This window comes from Microtus oregoni, unplaced genomic scaffold, assembly GCF_018167655.1.
Source record: "Microtus oregoni isolate MIOR12 unplaced genomic scaffold, Mior012 000012F_ref0000307, whole genome shotgun sequence".
Lineage (NCBI taxonomy): Eukaryota > Metazoa > Chordata > Mammalia > Rodentia > Cricetidae > Microtus > Microtus oregoni.
In genome coordinates, this window is record NW_024543071.1 from 46,744,768 (window position 1) to 46,765,716 (window position 20,949).

At 42.5% G+C, this 20,949-nt stretch overlaps 1 protein-coding gene across 3 annotated transcripts; it reads left to right on the forward strand.

Annotated features, from left to right (window-relative positions):
• Positions 1-7,541: 7,541 nt before the first annotated feature.
• Positions 7,542-15,008, forward strand: Ms4a2 (membrane spanning 4-domains A2). Of its 3 annotated transcripts, none has more exons than XM_041662095.1 (7): positions 7,542-7,636; positions 8,433-8,556; positions 9,064-9,198; positions 11,805-11,861; positions 13,481-13,636; positions 13,974-14,072; positions 14,910-15,008. In XM_041662095.1, the coding sequence occupies exons 1-7, from the start codon at positions 7,575-7,577 to the stop codon at positions 15,006-15,008; spliced, it is 732 nt and encodes a 243-aa protein (XP_041518029.1). In that variant the 5' UTR covers positions 7,542-7,574. The 3 variants fall into 3 exon arrangements, with proteins under 3 accessions (XP_041518029.1, XP_041518030.1, XP_041518031.1); XM_041662096.1 differs by having other exon boundaries at positions 13,592-13,636; XM_041662097.1 differs by lacking the exon at positions 13,974-14,072 and having other exon boundaries at positions 9,064-9,078; positions 13,592-13,636.
• Positions 15,009-20,949: the final 5,941 nt, after the last annotated feature.

Here is a 20,949-nt window from a genome sequence, read left to right on the forward strand (position 1 = left end):
CTGCCATCTCTGTAAATTCACCATGGCATGTTCTAGATCTTTATGAATAAATGGATTTCCTTAGGCATTCTTTGATTTGCTGCTCCTATGGTCTTTCTTCCAAAGCTGATACCAGAAACTCAATCCTTTTTCCTTTTCTCCTACTCTACTGCTTTGTGAGATTTAAGGATGGAAGATTATTTAATACTTAATTTTCTTTTTTCCTTTCTTCCTCTCTTCCTCCATCCCTTCCCCCCCTCCGTCTCGCTCTTTCTTCACAGCGTCTCATGTCCTGTAGGCTGGCTTCTAACCTATAAAGCCAAATCTGGCTTTGAATTGATTTTCCTATTTTCACCTCCCAACTTTCAGAATTAGAGGCATGTGCAAGCATACTCAATTTGATATTTTATACTCACAGTCCTCCTCAAAACTGCCGAGATTACAGTTTCAATCCCTATTGTGGGTATTTTCCGTAAAATCTCAACTGCAGCCACCTCATGGGAAGGGGGATGAGCCAGATCGGTTTTAGCACAGAAAAAAGTGTCCTTGATTTTGGCTGACGTCAGTATTACAGTCTAGCAAGTAAAAACAAAACAAAAAAAGAAACATTGTGATTAATTTATGCTTTACTGTACTTGAAGCTTAAATCTTCAGACTCTATTTCCATCAGTTTCTAGAAGTTACACATGTCCCAACACAATGGAGACTTGAATTAGTGACTTTTGTTCTTCAAAGGACCTTGGGAAACTATAAAGTAGAGACATGAAAAGAAAGGACAAATTGGCAGATCTGGGGTTCAAATTCAGATGTGTCCCTAACAGCTGTTTGGCCATTTTTCATCAATTCTGCTTCTAATATGTTATAGATAATCTACTTCCTTTTATTTGAATGTATCTTCAAGCATCCCTTATCAGAACATATTAACAATGTACAAGGACACTGTGGTTGCCTCACCAGCATTCCCTACAACCTGAATTGACAGTAACTTTCAGTCTTGGGTAGAATTGACCTCACTCTGAGGTCCAGGGACACGCCCCGAATGATCTTACTTTGATGATTGTGTTGACGCATGACATCTCCACAGACATTGAACTTGACTCTAGTGTGGAGACATCTCCACTAAGAAAGAGGCTTTATAGCTTTCTCATAAAATATGTAACTCAAATATAACTGGAAGTAGAAGCCCTTAGGAGATAATGACTAAAGGTTGCTGAGTAATTAAGCTGAAGGCCCCACAAGAGAAATTCAGAAAACAGAAGTTGACTTTAGCTTAACCACTCCTGGAATGTGCGTCTAGCATCTGTCTCTTGAGTTTGTGATGTAAGTGTAGGAGGCCAGCAGACAACCCCTCTCACTGGTAGGAGGGCTCATCAGTTAGGGACAGTTGGCTGGTTAAGGAGATCCAAGGATCTGCCTGCCTACGCCTTTGTCACTGATGGAATTCCCAGGGTATGTAACCATACCTGCCTTTTATTTCATTTTTTAAAATTTGCTTAAATCAGGATCAAACCCATGTTTTCATGCTTACATAGCAAGCGCATAATCAGTTGGGCTGTCTCACTAGACCTGCATTTTTGTAGTGAACAATTTCTGGTTTTGTTTTTGTTTCCTTTAACTTTTCAAGTTTCTCCAGCTCTTGCTGTTGTTAATTTAACTTTTAAGTATTATTTATGCATTTTTCATCTTGTAAGAAAAAACTTCCTTTTCTCAAGGTCTCAGAATAATGTTTTACTTTTTATTGCTGTATTTTTATGTGTGTTAAATTATAAATTTTACTTTTGCCTGAAGAGAATATTATTGTGCGGTTGTTATCATAACATCCTTGTAAAAAGCAAAAAATTCTAGAACTTCCACTAAAATGTTGCCATATTCAGATACAGAATTGTACACACACTTCCTGGTTCAGTGACAATTTCCCATCTTGTTAGAACATACTGTTGTAGGTTAATACCATCCCTTATAATGAATGGTTCCTACTATCTAGGACTGATTTCTTCTGTATGCAATTGTTTCATAATTTGTTTGTTTAGCCTTGCTTATTTACATCCCTATATAGTTTTTAAAAGTAACTTGTTAGCATTTTGGTAATATATGAAAATTTTAACTTAAAATAATTTTAAAACATTTTTATTTATGCTTTGAAGATTTGTTTGTCTATATATGCAAAGTATCTTGATGTAATCCACTCCCAGTTCCCCCTTTCCACTCCTGTACAATCCCTAACTTATCTCCTTCCCACCTTCATGTTCACTCTATTTCTCTCTTTCATTTTGTAACCCGCCAGGTCCGTCTAGTGCCACCTATGAGTGTGCTGGCTTGACCTTTTGCAGGCCTTGTGTAGATATCTATAGATCATGAGTACAAAATACTGTAAGCTGAACTTTTGATTAAAAAAACAAGCCATATAGGATGAAAAATTGTTTAAAAGTTCAGGAATATAGCAGAAATAAAGAATAGACTTGGTTAAACATTCAAATGTAATGATTTTAGCATTATAGAGGGAGAATGCTTGACTTAAGAAAGCTGTCAATGGCCAAAAGATGCTCAATCATACTACAAGGACATTTGTTAAACTATGTTCATAGTAGCATTATTTGTAATTGTCAGAACCTGGAAACAACCTAGATGCCCCTCAACAAAAGAATGGGTAAAGAAAATGTAGTACATTTACACAATGGAGTACTACTCAGTGGTAAGAAAAAACAATGACATCTTGAAATTTGCATGCATATGGATGAAACTAGAAAAAAAAAATGCTCCTTAGTGAGGTAACCCAGACTCAGAAAGATGAACATGGTATGTACTTAGTCACAAGTGGATACTAGCTGTAAAGCAAAGGATAATGGGCCTACAGTCCATGACACTAGAAAAGCTAAGTAACAAGGTAAACCCTAAGAGAAACATATGTAGATCCCCCTGGGAAGGGGAAATAGAAGATCTCCTGACAAAATTGGGAACATGGGGGTAGGAGGAGAAGGAAGGGTAGAAGGGGAGGAAGAGAGGAGAAGAGGAGGAGAACTTGAGGGAATGGCATAGTCGAGATGGGGGAAGAACAGAGACAGAGAGCAAGGAAAAAGATATTTTGATTGAGGGAGCCACTATGGGACTAGCAAGAAACCTGGCACTAGAGAAACTCCCAGGATTCCACAAGGATGACCCCAGCTAAGACCCTAAGCAGTAGTGGAGAGGGTGCCTGAACTGGCCTTGCCCTGTAGTCAGATTGATGACTATCTTAAAAAAGAAAGCTGTCATGGTAACTATTCAGAGCACAATATGACAGCTGATATCTAAACCTTGCCTGTGAGTCTGCAGCTCATGATATTCCCTGTCAGGAGATATTCTTAGATCTTAAAGTTCAACCACATATAATGCTTATTTCCCTAATGAAAAGTGAGTTTTTGAGGTATATGGACAGACAGATAAGAATTAGTGTGAGTTAAACAACCACCTTAGTATCTGGCCCATAGACGGTGACACCAGACAAAAGCTGTCTACCGGGAGGATTCAAGCAAACATTAGAGCCAGAATGAACTGCATGAATCCAGTTCTGAACATTTCTGAAGTCATTTGGATAAAGAAATGAAGATTTTTTTTTCACTTAATGTTCTCATTTGACACTCTAACCTTTAGAGCCATTTGTCCCACGGCCATTTCTGTAATCAATTTTCCATGAAACACTGGAACTTGATGTCACTCCAAACTGTCTTACTCTAAATCATATTATATATGTGCTTGTATAAAAATTTCTTTTTTTCCTGTTTGCATGTGTGCCTGTGTCTATATACCCATGGTGTGAACATGGAGGTCAGAGGACAGCTTTGTGCATGTGTTTATATACCCATGGTATGAACATGGAAGTCAGAGGACAGCTTTGTGCATGTGTTTATATACCCATGGTGTGAACATGGAGGTCAGAGGACAGCTTTGTGCATGTGTTTATATACCCATGGTGTGAACATGGAGGTCAGAGGACAGCTTTGTGCATGTGTTTATATACCCATGGTGTGAACATGGAGGTCAGAGGACAGCTTTGTGCATGTGTTTATATACCCATGGTGTGAACATGGAGGTCAGAGGACAGCTATGTGGAGTCAGTTCTCCACTTCCACCATGTGAGTTCCAGACCAGGCCCCCAGGACTGACAGAAAACAGCCTTACCCACAGAACCACCTCATCAAGCGTCTTTATCACTTATTTTGAACCCAGACATAGATCTAAGATGTGGGAATGAAAATATAAGATAGGAAGGAATAAATGAAAGAAGTTTGTAAAAAAAGGAAGATGAGAGAGATTGAGGCTGTAATTCCTTGGTGGAAGGTACCAGAAAATACCCTCTAAAGATAACATAATTTAAAACATTTCATATGGAAATTTGTGAGTATTTATTTTAAATAGAGTTAGCATTTACTTTTAGAAAACATTTGCTCATGATAAGTTTAAGAGTAAATGTCTTTTGAGATTGGGGACAAACCCCTAACCAAAAAGCTACTTGTAATTGATACCTGCTGGGAGAAGGAAAATCAGTTTTCTCCAGTGGAGTAACACTAGGTATCAACAACTCTCCAGGGAAAGCCCCATGCTTAGGATTAGTTGACCAACACAAAAGGGCTCCATGTTCTTCTTTGTGTGTGTGTGTGTATGTGTGTGTGTTTTATTTGTTTTTTTATTTTTGGTGTTTTGTTTTTGTTTTTCACTTTGAGAGAGAAGGAACATGAAATTGGGTTGGTCAGGAGGTAGGGAGGATCTGTGAGAAGTTGGGGGAGGAAAAACAATATGATGAAAATACATTCTATGCAAATTAAGAAAAAATATAATGAAAAAATCTATGCTCTCACTGTAAGCATTGCAGCTCAGATGGAAAGGTATCCTGGTAGTCAGGAGCCCAGAAATGCGACAAAGTCACTGTAACCATAGCAATGTATAGCTCTGCTCCAGGGAAAGGTTTATACAAGTACAACAACTCTGCTCCACCAGGGGGCGTTTCCCAGGGAAAATGTTACAGCTCTGCTCCACCAGGGGGAGTTTCCTAGGGAAAGTGTTACAGCTCTGCTCCACCAGGGGGCGTTTCCCAGGGAAAGTGTTACAGCTCTGCTCCACCAGGAGGCGTTTCCCAGGGAAAGTGTTACAGCTCTGTTCCACTCAGCTCTGCTCTGGCAAAAGTTGTTCTGACTGGGCTCTGCTCTGTCACACCATATGTCATACCACACAACAAACCTCACTCAAGAGACTTATGGGAAAGGAAGAATCCAGGAGGGTGCCTGCCTAAGGGTGAAAAGCAACAGCAAACTGAACAGGGCACAGATCCTATATAGGGTTTCTTGGGGGGGGAGGGGGCGAGCAGAGATTTCCAGGGTGGCTTGGGATTGGTGATTTTTTTGAAGCCTGATTCTGGAGCAAGCTCAGGGGTTGGTAGGGTTTCATGCTCAGGAACCTCAGGGGTTGGTGAGATTTCAAGCCCTGATCCTGGAGTTATGTCAGGGTCAGTGTGTTTTTCCTTTGCCCTAGTCTTGGGTCTAGTTGGGGTACAGTGTTTTTTTCCTTGGCCCTTTTCACCCTAAACTAACTTACTAAATAAAGAAACTTGATAGTCAAAAAGAAAGCCAGAGAAAAAGGCATGTGAAGAGTCTGTGTGTGCCAGAGAAATGCTATGTAGAGGTGAAGAATTGTAGCTCTGTTATCTCTTCCTTCCAGACAGACATATGGTTAAAACTCAACTTGATAATAGTGCCCAGCCCCAAAGGAAGTCATTTGATCATATGTTCTGATACTTGCTGTTATGGAAGGTAGAACAATATGGCCGTGGGGAACTGGACTATGAGTACAGAATGTGCTAAACATCTCAGGAAGGGGAAGAATGAAGCTGTTGATAAACACTGGAGCATGAAATAATTGGGATGTCATAGGTCACCTTTCAGTACTGCGTTTACATTTCATGATTTGCTGTTGACAATTCTCACAGAAAAACATTATCTCCAAACATGGAAGGTTCTTCTTAGTCTGGTAAGTGTCCAAATCTCAAATAGGTTCCTGATTTTGATGTTGTTGTTGTTGTTGCTGAACACAAACCTTTATATACTACTAGGAGACACTGTTAAAGACTATCACATTGCTTCAGAACTTTACCCTGCAGACTTGTGTGGTTTTGCAAAGGTTGAGTAAGGGAGTGAGATTACTAAGCCAACCATTTTAAGGCTAGGCTCAAACATCACCTTCTCTGGTAGCTCCTTCTTTGAACTTTACTCATGTTCCATCAGGCAACACTGTTGTAACCTCTTTGACGTTCTAGAAGTCTCTGGCCTCTGACCTCCTAGATAATATTTTTTCTTTGTTCTCATCTGCAATATTGTGGGCTAGATGAGTCTGGGATCATGATCCTCAACACTGCCTGCTCCATAATGTGAGCAGTCAATAGCAAGAAGCACTAAATCCTTTCTGTATGAATGAATAAGAATATGGGGCTTAGTTCTTAATTCAAATAGTGTTTTTGTTAGATGCACTGATTTCCAAAGATACAGAGGAACGGAAGTAGCTGGGGCAGTGAAGTATTTTTAGGAAAGATTTGGCAATATGTACACTAGAATCCTTTATGAATATGCACATCTTAATCTCTCCTGAGACATTTTATATCCCAGAAAAATAACTCAGGTGATTAGGGTACCATACAGAGTATCTTGTAGTCATGAAAAACCATTCATAGAATTAAACTGAAATATAAGCAAGGCAGACCTGTGAATTCCCTCTTGTTTGTTGTGTTCTGTGGTGGTTAACTGTGATATAGTTGAGTGAATACTTTGTCTGGGTAGATCTCACCATTCAGATTTGCCCATATCATTTCTGAGTTCACATCCTTCCATGTTTTCCTTGTCTTGTTCTTACATTTATAATGTACCATTACATTATGGTACATATATGATGTACCATTATACATCAGTTGCCATGGACACATTCAGATAAGGCGTATTTCTTAATTCAAATAGTACTTTGGCTAGTTTCAGTGGCAGGTTCACTCTGTGGGTCCCATTTTAAAGATCATCTCCTGCAGACAGCAAATACTATTCAGTAGACAGGAAGAGAGAATAAGAAGAAGGGAAGGAGGAGGAGGGGAGGGAAGAGAGAAGGGAGTGGAAAGAGAGAGGATGCGAAGTTGGAGATACATTTAGAAATTAGTACTCATGCTAATATACACATTTCAGCCTTGAGGCCGCACATGAAACCAAACTGAAGAACTTATGACATGGGGATAGTAGATGAAGCTTCTAAGGACCACACCTGCTTTTAATTCTACTTCCTTTGATCTTCTCAGTGCCTAGATGCTTCAATATTAGGTTCTATTAATCCCACGTCTCAGGCAGAAGTATGCTCTAAAATGCTCAAGTTTCTCTGTTCACCCTGCTCTCTATTCGGCAGATGTCTCAGTCTTATGACTCCCCATTATAGCAAGAGAAAGGAACCACTGATACTAATCAGCTGGGAGACTTATCTGCATGGAGATAACCACTGTATTCAAAGTCAGCACATCTAACTGCCCACCCAGAGTACAACACTTCTCCATGTAACAGGATCCTTCATTCCCGGGTAGTTCAGTTTATGAAAAAATGGACACAGAAAATAAGAGCAGAGCAGATCTTGCACTCCCAAACCCACAAGAATCCCCCAGGTAAGTAAAGATTATTGCTTTTCCATTGAAGTTATTCATCAAGACAGAGAAATTCACAGTGCTGGGCAGTCAGATGCTAATTCTTAGATTTATGCATGGACTCAAGTAAGTTACTGAACCATGCTCACACGTTCTTAGTGTCTTTCTCTTTAGCAGTTGGCAGCAGGTTTTTACTTGACTTGAAAATTGGCAATACCATATTTTCTAACACTAGAGACGCGTGGTTTGGGGTGTGAGACAGGGCGTTCGAACATACAGATCTCTTGCCTCAGTGTTTGAAAGTGTGTTATGGGAGTCAAAGGCATTCGAAGATGACCACATTCCTGTTGGCCTTTGTGAAACTTAAGGCATGGGATCCTGCACCCAAGATTAAAATATTAAAGGAGATTGAAGTAGTCCCTCAAAGCAGTTCTCTGCATATGAAGTTGTGTGTAGCGACAAAATGCATGCAGATACATTTCTATGATACAATGATTTTGAAGTTGACAGACCAGCGTGTTTGGTTGTTTTGTTTTAATCATAATAGTGACTCATCGAAGGAATTTATGACAACCTGGGATGAACAAGAACATGAGGCATGGCTTTTGTTCTATTCTGTTCTATGTAAACACTTGGATAATATTCAAATGGTTGGTTGCTTTGGCTCTCTGAGCCTTCTCAGGCACTACCCTGAAGAGTTCAACTGCTGAATTCTTTCAAAAAGCAATTAACAAGTAACACTCTAGTCTCTGACAGTTAACAACTTCACACAGGAAGTTAGAGGATTTTCGTATGATCGAAATTTTGTAAATTTCAGTGTGCCTGACATTGAGCTTTTGGAAGCATCACCTTCTGCTAAAGCTCTGCCAGAGAAGCCAGCACCACCCCCACCACCACAGACATGGCAGGCACTTTTGAAGAAAGATTTGGAGTTCCTGGGGGTGAGTGTCTAGCCTCCATTTTCAACTTGAATTAATGCTGGCTCTAGGAAAGAGTATTAGGATATATTTACATTTCCTCTCATGGGTTGATGAGGAGTGACAGGTCCTGTAACATTCTTGATAGGAGAGGAACCGGTGGTGCTCACTGCACATTCTGGGAAGAGAGAAGCATTTTCTCAAGAAGACTTTAAGTTACTGAAACATGAATGGAGAATAGGGACTAAGGATGGATACATAATGCCCGTGGCTAATAGATAGGACAGTTACTCCTGTCAATCATAACTATGTAGATAAAGATGTATGTGACACATATTAACTGTGTGTGCTTTAGTAACAGTTCCGATTTTTATAGTGAAAAGAAGGCAGTAGAAAAATCTATCATCTGGCTCAATCACAGGAAGGCATATGACACTCAAGAGATTTCTCATTTTCGGTATTGCTTATAGGGAAATTGGTACAATCTTGAGAAAATATCTCCGAACTTTACAAACTTCATGTTTTCCACAGGTAACACAAATTCTGGTTGGTGTGATATGCCTTTGTCTCGGGACAATTGTCTGCTCATCATTCCCCATTTCCGACTTTGACGATGAAGTCCTTCTGTCTTACAGAGCAGGCTATCCATTCTGGGGATCAGGGCTGGTGAGAGCATTTCTGGAATTGTTTCTGAAATAGTGCTAATCGGAGTTTTCTTCTAAACAAATCTAGCTACATAGCTCTAGCATTTTGATAAAATCGACACCTTTTCACTTATATGCATATAGGATCCGTAATTGCAATTCCAAAGTTTTTTCCACATTAATTCATTGACATGCACATTATCACCTTTAGATGTGGTCTAAATAGTTCACCTTCTTAGTGACTGGATACTTGAGACTTACAACATTGTAAAAGAATAAATACACTAATATTTAAGAAGTTAAATAATTTGCCTAAAACTTGTATTCTAAGATAATTCCACTAGCACTATTAATATAATTACATGCTAAGTACATGCATTTTATTCATTAATAAAAGCTAGTTAAGGCTGAGAGAGGACTTAGTAGTTAAGGGTGCTTGCTGTTCTTTCACAGGACCTGAGTTCAGTCCCAGCACTGTGTCAGGTGCTCACAATTACCTGTAACTCCAGCTCAAGAAGATAAGATCCTTCTTCTGGGCTTCTTGGGCATTTGTACACATGTGGCATATACATGCACAGACATACACATGCACAGACATACACATGCACAGACATACACATGCACAGACATATACATGCACAGACATACACATGCACAGACATACGCATGCACAGACATACACATGCACAGACATACACATGCACAGACATACGCATGCACAGACATATACATGCACAGACATATACATGCACAGGCATATACATGCACAGACATACACATGCACAGACATACACATGCACAGACATACACATGCACAGACATACACATGCACAGACATATACATACAGAGACATACACATGCACAGGCATATACATACACAGACATACACATGCACAGACATACACATGCACAGACATATACATACAGAGACATATACATGCACAGACATACACATGCACAGACATATACATGCACAGACATACACATACACAGACATATACATGCACAGACATACATACACACTTGCAGATAAAAATTTAAAAACATAACCCCCCCCCCACAAACCCACACCAAAATAGCATAAAAGGTTTTCTTTAAGAGGGGGGAAGGTGAAAAATTGCTCAGGTGAGAACAAGGGCAACTATACTGGGTGGGTATCTCTTGGGCCCTTGACATGCTTTTGACCTCTAATGTCCTGGGTTCCTTTTTAAACAATATATTATCTGGAAAGCAGAGGGCTGAATGAGAGCACATTCTATGTATAGAAGAATTCTGTGTATAGAAGGTGTAGAATTTGATACATTTGACTCATACACACACATTCAATATTAGCATATATGTCCCCTTCAGCATAGCAAGCCTATCTGTGATTTTGAAAGTTACATGGCTTCCTTTCTCATCTTGAAGCAATCACTAAAACTAAGAGCTACTTTTTAATTCTTAGAGCTTTGTAGAATAGCATTGCATGCTACAATGTCTCTTATGCCTATCTTCCTTCAGTCCACATCACTATCATGTTTTACTTTTATAGATAATTAAATTATAAAGAAATATTTAAATCTAAGGAAAACATTACATTGGTTGGATACACTGCTAAGTATGGAGTTTGCAGGTCTCTTGGTTCTCTAGACCATCTACCATATTTTACATCAACATTCTATTTTCTTTCCAAACATTTAGCTTTAAAATCTATTCTCTCTCTCTCTCTCTCTCTCTCTCTCTCTCTCTCTCTCTCTCTCTGTGAGTGTGTGTGTATTAGAGAGAGAGAGATATGAGAGACAGAGAGAGACAGAGAGAGACCATGGTGCTCATGTGGAGGTTAGAGAATTCGCTCTTGCTCCCTTGTGGGATCCAGAAATTGAACTCAGGTCATTGCGCCTGTGTTGTGTTACAAGTTCTTTTAGCTGTTGGACTTTTTCATAGACTCAAATATGTAGCTCTTTAAGTGTCCCTGGAAATGCAAATCTCAGTTTTTTAGAAGGTGTTCTGAATTTGAAGTCTCAATTTTTACTTTTACTAAATATTCCCATATTTACATTTTCGTAGTTAACTATATGACCATGTGCTGCTGAGCAGCCTCCCTAGGTATGCACAGCACTAGATACAGGTTTCTGGTCTGGAGGAGTGACAGTGTAAGGCAGGACATATGAATTCAGAGTTATAATAAATGAGACTGCTATTGTAGTTGTCCACCAGATACCACTAGCCCCTGCTGCCTACCCAGGAGGTATCCAAGTTAGCCTCACAGGGGAGCCATGTGGCAAAGGGAGAGCCACAGGTCCCAGTAAGAGCCTGCATGCTGCTTCTTTTTCTCACCGTGTAACTCAGGCTTTCCTCGGACTTATTTCCTCTCTTCTTCAGCCTCTGGAGTGCCAGGATCACGGGCGTGTGCCACCACACTCAGTTCAGAACCTGCATTTTATCAGGACCGTCACAGGGTTTGGATAAGAATCGTCTTTGAGAATCACTTTATAGGAAATAATAGTAAACAGTGGTCTCCTGGGAGGTTTCAGTAGAGAGCTTCAGGAAGCACCTTAAGCCGGTTTTTTGCATGTCCAGGGTAGGGGAAGGAACATCCCAGAGAGCAGAGACTCACTTTCCTTTCTCTTCTCTTTCTTTTTGGACAGTTTGTTTTGTCTGGATTTTTGACAGTTAGGTCCGAAAGGAAGAACACACTGTATCTGGTGAGTCACGGTTATATTTTTATTCATTATTCCAAGGTAAAACAAGTGGAATTTCAGGGGTGTTAAGGGAGACCCGTTAGTACCAGCGGTGTTGCAGAGGGTGTGGCTATGTGATTTACCTCAATCCCTTTGTCCTTGAAGGCTTTTGGCAGCAAAAGTTGATTAAGATCATTAGAAACATAAATTGTGCCACTTATGACTTGAGGATAGACTATGCATATGTGTGGGTTTTTTTTTCTTTGCTTTGTATCAAGTCTCTGACCTTCTGCAAAGCCTAACCCTGTGGCCCACTGCTGAATTTTTCCCCAGCCCTCATGCTATTCTTGAAGGCCTCTCAGAAGGAAATGGATGCCTACCAAATGATGAGGACATTTTTTTTTCTTGGAAAAACAAAAATTTCTGCCTCCTCCCATCCTCCCATTTCCCTCCCCTTCCTCCCACTCCACTCCCCCTCCCCCCACTCCTTTCCCCCTCCCTCTCCAGACCGAAGAGCAGTCAGGTGGAAAGTCCAACGTCCTCCCCCCTCCATCTAGGTCTAGGAAGGTGAGCATCCAAACTGGCTAGGCTCCCACAAAGCCAGAACATGAAGTAGGATCAAACCCTAGTGCCATTGTCTTTGGCTTCTCATCAGTCCTCATTGTTCAGAGAGTCCGGTTTTATCCCATGCTTTTTCAGTTCCAGTCCAGCTGGCCTTGGTGAGCTCCCAATAGATCAGCCCCACTGTCTCAGTGGGTGGGTGCACCTCTCGTGGTCCTGACTTCCATGCTCATGTTCTCCCTCCTTCTGCTCCTCATTGGGACCTTGGGAGCTTATTCCAGTGCTCCAATATGGGTCTCTGTCCTATCTCCATCCATCGCCCGATGAAGGTTCTATGGTGATATGCAAGATATTCATCAGTGTAGTTATAGGGTAGGGCCATTTCAGGTTCCTTATCCTCAGCTGCCCAAGGCACTAACTGGGGACATCCCCCTGGGCACCTGGGAGCCCCTCTAGGTTCAGGTCTCTTGCCCACCCTAAGCTGGATCCCTTAATTAAGATATATGCTTCCCTACTCCCATATTCATCCTTCCTTTATCCCAACCATCCCAATTCCCCAAGATCCCCCCATCCTCCCCTTCTCACATTTCTCTCCCCATCTCCCCTTACCCCTATCCCACCCCACCCCCAAGATCCCAATTTTTGCTCGGCAATCTTGTCTACTTTCCATATCCAGGAGGATAACTATATGTTTTTCTTTGAGTTCACCTTCTTATTTAGCTTCTTTAGGATCACAAATTATAGACTCAATGTCATTTATTTATGGCTAGAAACCAATTATGAGTGAGTGCATCCCATGTTCATCTTTTTGGGTCTGGGACTCCTCACTCAGGCTAGTGTTTTCTATTTCCATCCATTTGCATGCAAAATTCGAGAAGTCATTGTTTTTTACCGCTGAGTAGTACTCTAATGTGTATATATTCCACACTTTCTTCATCCATTCTTCCATTTGCAGAAGTTCCCTAGTTGACTGGAGTTGTAGAAGGCTTTGAGTTACCAAGCAAGGCCAGCTCTGAGAGATAGATCAGTTGATTGGCTGCTGCCACAGGCAACCCCAGGGCTGATTGTTCTTCTGCCAGCAGGTGAGAGGAAGCCTGGGAGCAAACATCCTCAGCAGCATCACTGCAGCAGTAGGGGTCCTCCTACTGACCCTCAATCTGAGCCAGGACTTCACGTACATGAACTACTGTAAGGATCTAAACGAGGACGACGGCTGCTTTGGGGCGTCTTTGGTCACGGTACGTGTCTCTTCTGGAAACACACTAAGTGTGAAACCCCATTTCTCTTCCAGAGATACAATCCCTCACTTGGAGTTTCTGTCTCATCATGTAAAGTTAGGAACTTTCAGGGGTTGATGGCCTTACTCCCACATCCCCTAAGCTTAGAGGTATCTTCACGTAGCCACCTCCTGGCTGCCTATCTATGTCTGTTTATGAGGTGTGCTCCCAAGAGAGATGAGAAAGAGAGAGAGAGAGAGAGAGAGAGAGAGAGAGAGAGAGAGAGCGCTTCTGCAAGGGGAGGGATCTGGGTACGTATGTCTGTGACTTTGCCCCTTGTTGGTTGGTTGTTTGACAGGAAACGGTGTTTATGATGCTGCTCCTCACTATACTGGCCTTCTGCAGCGCTGTGCTGTTCATTATCCATAGGATTGGAGAAAAATTCAAAAGTAAAAAGGTCAGTGGGAAGTCCTGAATGGCATGTTAAAGAGTTGGCGCTTTAGTCTTTTAAAACATGGGGCCTGAAATTCCGGAATTATTACTTTTTTTTTTCCTGAAAAACTATTTCTCAAAAGCTGGCTTTCGTATCTCATATTGGAAATCTTATTTTAGACACTGAAGTGGAACATGGTCACAGCCACAATCCCCCTAAGGGCTAGGCAAATATAATCTTTATAATTATAGAAATTGTGGGTGCTTTGAAGGGATGCCGTGTGAGCAGTGAGTTAATGTCAGCATGTGATGGAAATATGCAGGTGTTAGGTTTTACTTTTCATTTTTGTTCCCAAAGAGCTTGATATATTTGTTTCTGCCTTTTCTACCCCCAATGTACTATTTTTTCTTTTCCCTCTCTATTGCTCTAAATAGGCCTTGAGTTTTCTTTCCCCTCGATTTATGGTGACAACTGCATTTTCACCAGCTGCGCACATTCATTATACCCATGATGGAGATTCTCAATTCCCAGCTGCTATACCAACTCAGCTCTGACAAATGGAACCCACTGCTCATCCTCTATGTCCGCTGTTAGACACACTCTTATGACCCCTGTCCCGAATCAGAAGGCAAACCATTTCAGATACAGGGTCACCTTAGCAACTTGTCACTGACATGGTTTCTTTTAGCCCCCATTGGTCAGTCCATCTGATTTGGTGTCTAGATGGTAAGGGAATAATTTGAGTGTCATGAGAGGCAGGTTGAAATTCAAAAAGACAAAAGAAGAGATCTGTGTGTAATAAACCTCTTAGGAATGGAAAGTTCTGGGTAACTGATACGGAGTGGTTTTTCTCTTTATCAGGTCACAGATGATCGTCTTTATGAAGAACTAAATATTTATTCACCGATCTACGCTGAGTTGGAAGACACAGAGAACACGCCGTCCCCTGTCAGTTCATAGGAAACGGGGACTAGAACACTCTGACTCAGTAGAATTCTGAAAGCCAATCTTTAAATGACTTTTACAAAATTATAGCAAAATTAGTTTGTTTCACATTCTGCCAGTTTTACAATTAGATTATTCTCCTATGCCAGTGTTTTAGTTATGCTGTTTCTGATCTTCTGACTGCCCCTCTCTTTGTGAATATTATCCACTCCAGCTTTCTTGTTTTGTGTTACAGTCTCACACACATTCTTCCTGGAAAGTCATTAAGGAATAAGTTAGCTTTGCTGTACATCTACAATGATGAACAAAAGGAAAAAAGGAGGAAGTAGGCTGAGAATTTAACTAAACTTAGATAATCAGGTAATATTTGCTCTTTGTTCTTTTTGGAATTCTCAACAACTATCGATGGGCATGATATACATTGACCCATATCCATCTATCTATATGTGTATTTTTAACATGATATATAATTTCTATATGGAAATATTTTGCACCTCAGTGATAATGATTTTTCTTTCCATTAACTAATATTTTTAGTTTCATTTTATTTTGCTTCCGTTTTACTCATTTTACATACCAACCACAGATTTCCTCCCACCCCTTCCCCCACTCCTCCACAACCCATCCCCAACCCATTCCACAGGAAGTGGAAGGCCTCTCATGGGGAGTGAATAAAGCCTGGCCCATAAAGTTGGGGCAGGACCAAGACCTTCCTCCTTAATCAAGGCCAAGCAAGGCATCCCACCATAGGGAATGGGCTCCAAAAAGCCAGCTCATGCACCAGGGATAGATCCTGGTCCCACCGCCAGGGACCCCTCAAACAGACCAAGTTATACAACTGTAGAGGATCTAGTTTGGTACCATGCAGGTTCCCCAGCTGACAGTCCAAAGTCCGTGAACTCCCATTGACTCGGGTCAGTTGTCTCTGTGGTTTTCTCCATCATGATCTTGACACCCCCCCCCCCCCGCTCATATAATCCCTCCTCCCTCTTTTCCACTGGAATCCCAGAGCTCAACCTGGTGCTTGTCTGTGGATCTCTGTATCTGCTTCCATCAGTTGATGGATGAAGGTTCTAGGATGACAGTTTCAGTATTCACCAAACTGATTACAGGGGAGGACCAGTTCAGATACCCTCTCTACTATTACTAGGAGTCTTAGCTGGGGTCATAGTTGTGGATTCCTGGGACTTTTCTTAGCATCAGGTTTTTCCCTAACACCATAATGGCTTCCTCTTTCAAGACACTCTTTCATTGCTTTCCCTCTCCATCTCTCCCCGCACTTGGCCATCTCAATACCTCATGTTCCCATACCCCTCCCCTCCCTTCTCGCCTCCCCCTCCCACATTTACTCAGGAGATCGTAACTATTTCCTCTTCCTGAGGCCCTGTCTCTTCTAGCAGCTGGAGTCTGCTTATGTGTGTATTTTTGTTTATCTTAGGGCTAAAACATTACAGTCTGCTACATGACTGAGCCCATGTATCAGGAAGGAAGAGGGACTCTTGACTTCCAGGATGTACATTAGATAAGATTTTGAGTTCTCAGAGTATAGAACTTCAACTAGAAAAAAGAACCTAAAAAAAATTTGGAGTGATGACTGTATCAGACATTAGGAAGATTGCTCCCTACCCCGAAGCAAGCAGTCAATGATAGAGAGAGAGAGAGAGAGAGAGAGAGAGAGAGAGAGAGAGAGAGAAGAATTCTGTCCAGGGCTATTAAACTACTATTTCATGCTAAATCTATGTGTCAGCTTTATTGACATTTCTTTGGGTTGATGACTTGTTCAGCAGAAATAAAAACAGAACTGCCAGGCTTTTGCTACTGAAGTGTCTTGAATTTGTTATTAGAGAGTTGGGTAGGGGAGGATCTTATTTCTCACAATAGAGAGATATACAGGAGAGGATCGATTAGGGAGACTGACTCAAAGGATTTCAGAGGCTGAGCATTGCATTGCAGGGTATCTACAAGCTGGAGAGCCTGGAACACCAGTGGTATGCTTGAGCCCAAATTCCAAGTCTCCAGAGCCAAGGAAGCTTGTGGTGTAGATTGTCTGATGCCAAAGGCCTTTGCCCTTGGAGACTCATACCAAGCCCAGGAGTGTACAGCCTTCAAATTCCTCCCCCCACCGTAGCTCAGGACATGTTAGGCAATCCCACAACTTGCTTACAACAGGTCACTATCTTTTCAGCTGTTTCCCAGGCAACCCACCAAATGCGCAGTTAACGTCCTTTCTTAAAAATTTCCTTTTTTATCTACTTTGTCTTTCACATCATGCATCTCGATCCCATTTATCTCTCCGTCCCTTCATATCCGCCCTCTGCCCTTGCAACCTCTCCCCAAAATAAAATAAAATTTAAGAGAAAATGAAAAGAAAAATCTCATCATGAAAGCTGCAGCTGACACAGTGAGCCACACAGTGACTTTTGTCCATGTATCTTTACTTGCAAGTGTTCATTGCAAAGAGTCATTGGTCTGGCTTGTGGGCTCTGGTATCTGCCATACCTTAGATACTGGGCCCTCACTGGGGCTCCTCTTGGCTATCCTGTTGTTGCCCTGTGTCATTGCGGTCCTGCAGCTTTGGGTCTGCAGGATGCACCCCTTCACCTGGTCCAGCAGATCGTAGATGGGACGAGCCAGCACACAACCCTGGTTCTGAGCCTGGGTAGTTGCAGGGTTGGTCCGCCCACCAGCTCTCCATCATCTTCACTCTTAGGGTGAGCTCTCCAGCATTGCTCCAGCTAGTTCGCTCTATGCAGCAAGGAGCAACGGGAGGGGAGGCTCTTCTGCTTTTATGCCCTCAGCATCAGCTCACCTACGCCTGCACCACCAACGCCAGCTCTACAGTGTTGCCCAGGCGAGGTGCAGGGGACCCTCTCCCAAGCGCTGCACCTGGAGTGGAGCGCGGTCAGCTCTCCTGCTCTCATGACCTCAGGACCAGCCCTCCCAACTTCCACAGGTGGCAAGGGGTGGAGGGAGACGTCTCTCCCTTGCTCATGCCACCATATGACAGATGAGGGGCAGGGGCAGCCAGATCGAGGGCTTGTTCCGCCAACAGGCTCTGCTCTACTGTGCTGCTCAGGTAAGGTACGGGGACCATTTTCCTGGGAGTTACAGCTGGTAAGATGGAGAATCAACGCCCTCATCCGCTACAGGTGGCAAGGGGCGAAAGGCAAGGAGGAGAGGTCTCTCCCTCGCTCACACTGCCACCTGACGAGCAGTAGGGCTGGCTCTCCCGTGCTTACACTTTTTGGCTGCTAAACTGCACCGCATCAATAGGGTTAGGTCTCCTGTGCTGCCCAGGCAAGGTGCAGGGCCCACTTTTCAGAGTGCTGCGGAATGTGAGGGAGAAGGGTCAGCTCCTTGCACAGCTGCAGGTGGCAGCGCGGGAGGAGAGAGGGCATCTTTCCCTTGCCCTCACCACCACACAGCAGACAAGGGGAGAGTACCGGCTATCCCACTTTCACCCCTCAGGACCTGTTTGCCCATGCCCCCAAGAACAGGGTGAGCTCTACTGTGCTGCCCAGGTGAGGGGTAGGACCTACTCTTCCAAGTGCTGCAGCCAGTGAGAGGTGTCCAACTCTGTCCTCTTAGCCTTCAGTGGTATCAGGAGCCAGGGACATCAGCACAGACTGTGGCCAAAACAGGATCTAGGCCCGGATATCACCATATCCCAGATATCACTTCTGTCCATTCCTCGCTGCTTTCAGCTCTTCAGATATGCCTCTGTCCACAGCACATGAACCATTCTGTCTTCCTCTCTCTCCCATACCACACCATACATTTGCTCAGCATAACAGCGCCCGACTGCCCGACACTGCAACGGTCATGCTTTCTCCTTGGCACCTTGGGCGGGCCATCCCGGGGCATGTGTGTAGTCTCGTCGTCACACTTAGTCACGGTGGTGCTGGGCAGAGCCTTAAGTCCTTCTTAATCTTCACCCTTAAACATTACATTCAAACTATCTGCTTAGAGAGTTCATGTTAAAAAATGTACCTAGAGCCAGACTCAACAGTCCCTTAGCGGCTTTCCTGTACACATTTAAACATCTGTTCTCACATTCCCCAGGCTTCCGTGTAATTATACGTAGGAAACTCCAGCAATTATTTTCATTTTCCCCAGAGATCAGCAGATAGCATGTGGAAGTAGAGAGGGACATCTGGTGTCTTCCTCTATCTCTGTCCACCTTGTTGCCTTGAGACAGGGTCTTCCGCTGAGCTGGTAATTATGCTTACCTGGGTTAGCTGCCATCTCTCTGGCTCCACGTGTCTCCATTGCTCATCTGGGGCCACAGACAGGAGCAGCTTTGACAGACTAAGGGGTAGTAGGCGGTATTACACTATTTTCAAAAGGAGAATTTTTTTTTCATTTTGCTCTTTATTCTGAGAGCCTTCTAAAATTTGGTATATATCCCATTAATCTCTTAGATAAATCATTGCTTGTTTATATATGCCAGGCTTTGGCTAGATGCCAAACATGGCACATATAAAACAGTATCTTCTTTCTAAGAAAGCCATTCAACTCTCTTTAAAGTTAGTTTTTTGAAAATTGAGATGTCTTGAGAGTTGCCTCAGTGGTTAAGAGCATTGGCTGCACCTCCAGAGGACCTGGGTTACATTTCTAGCACCCATGACAGCTCCAAACCACTCCAGTTCCAGGGCATCTGTGTCCTCATCTGGCCTCAGCAGGCACCGGGCATACATGTGGTTCATAGAAAGACATCCAGACAAAATGTCCATTCAAATAAAAAAATAAAATTGTGTGTGTGTGTGTGTGTGTGTGTGTGTGTGTGTGTGTATGAGAGAGTGCGTGTGGGTTTGTGCATGTGAATACAGTGTCTGCAGAGACCAGAAAAGGGTGTCAGATCCCCTGGAGTTGAAGTTACGGGCAGTTGTGAGCCTCCTAATATGGGAGTGGGTATCAAGATCCCTTCTCACTGCCCTGTTTATTTGCTCTGTTTCTTTTATGTCTGCATGATTGCTCTCTTCCTTCTTCAGTTGTACGGAGCCCACCAATGAGCCCTTGATGACTACCTTATTTATCTCTGATACTGTTTCTCATTGTTCATTATTTGTTAGATTTTTCCCCTAGCTTTTTAAAAATTACCCTCCAATACTGTGTATTTTGAAATTCTATGCAATTTTCTAATAGTTATTTAAACTTGGCATCCTGAAGTTCCAACATCCACATCACATCTGAGCCTGGGATTTAGTCTATTAGTAAGATATTAGTCTATTTTTACATTTTTTTAAAAAAAATGCTACTTTTTTGTGTGCCCCCTGATATTTTGTTGAAATTTGGACAGATCATTGGGGACCAAAACTACTCAGATAGAAACTTTTTATGAGAGGAGATGGCAAGGGCTGGGTATGAACGCCTGCACTGTGGTTCCTCGGGTGACAGACTCTTCACTTTCCTCTAGTGAGGCCTGGAGTTTGCGGGTAAGCTGCTTCACAGACGGTCATCTCTGGGTCTGCTGCTTCTCTGGCTTTGCTTTTCTTTCTGCTGATGGCTAGAAAGACACGCTTGCTTCTTCATCTGTTTTATCCCAAGGTGTTTTTCATCTCCACTAAGGTACACGGAGGTAAAGGACTGAGCTTGTCTTAAGCAGGTGCAATTAAGGAACATAGGCCCGGGGCCTTCTCAAGAACGCTGCCCCTCCTTTGGCTGTAATGATGGCCTCAAAAGTCACTCCATTCCTTACCAGATGCAGCTTTTTGTTTTTGATTTTCTTTCCCAGATAAAGTAGATTTGCAACCACGCCTTCAGGTTACTTGTTTTGTTTTTTCAGATTAAGATTTATTTTATTTTCTTAAAGGTAAAGAGAAAGGATCTGCCTGTTGGCCTCATAGTATTCCAGTAGGAAGAGCCTACGAAGAACTGTGCACACTTTCATACTGGATCCCTGAGTCTCCATTACACTGTGTCTTATACTATTCTGAAGGAAAAGCCCATAAGGAAC

Excerpts from the sequence above, each read along its gene's own strand:
- Ms4a2 (XM_041662095.1), top strand. The coding sequence starts at position 7,575 with ATGGACACAGAAAATAAGAGCAGAGCAGATCTTGCACTCCCAAACCCA. Across the intron at positions 7,637-8,432 it reads AACCCACAAGAATCCCCCAG|TGTGCCTGACATTGAGCTTT; the intron begins GTAAGTAAAGAT and ends TGTAAATTTCAG. Across the intron at positions 13,637-13,973 it reads TTGGGGCGTCTTTGGTCACG|GAAACGGTGTTTATGATGCT; the intron begins GTACGTGTCTCT and ends GTTGTTTGACAG.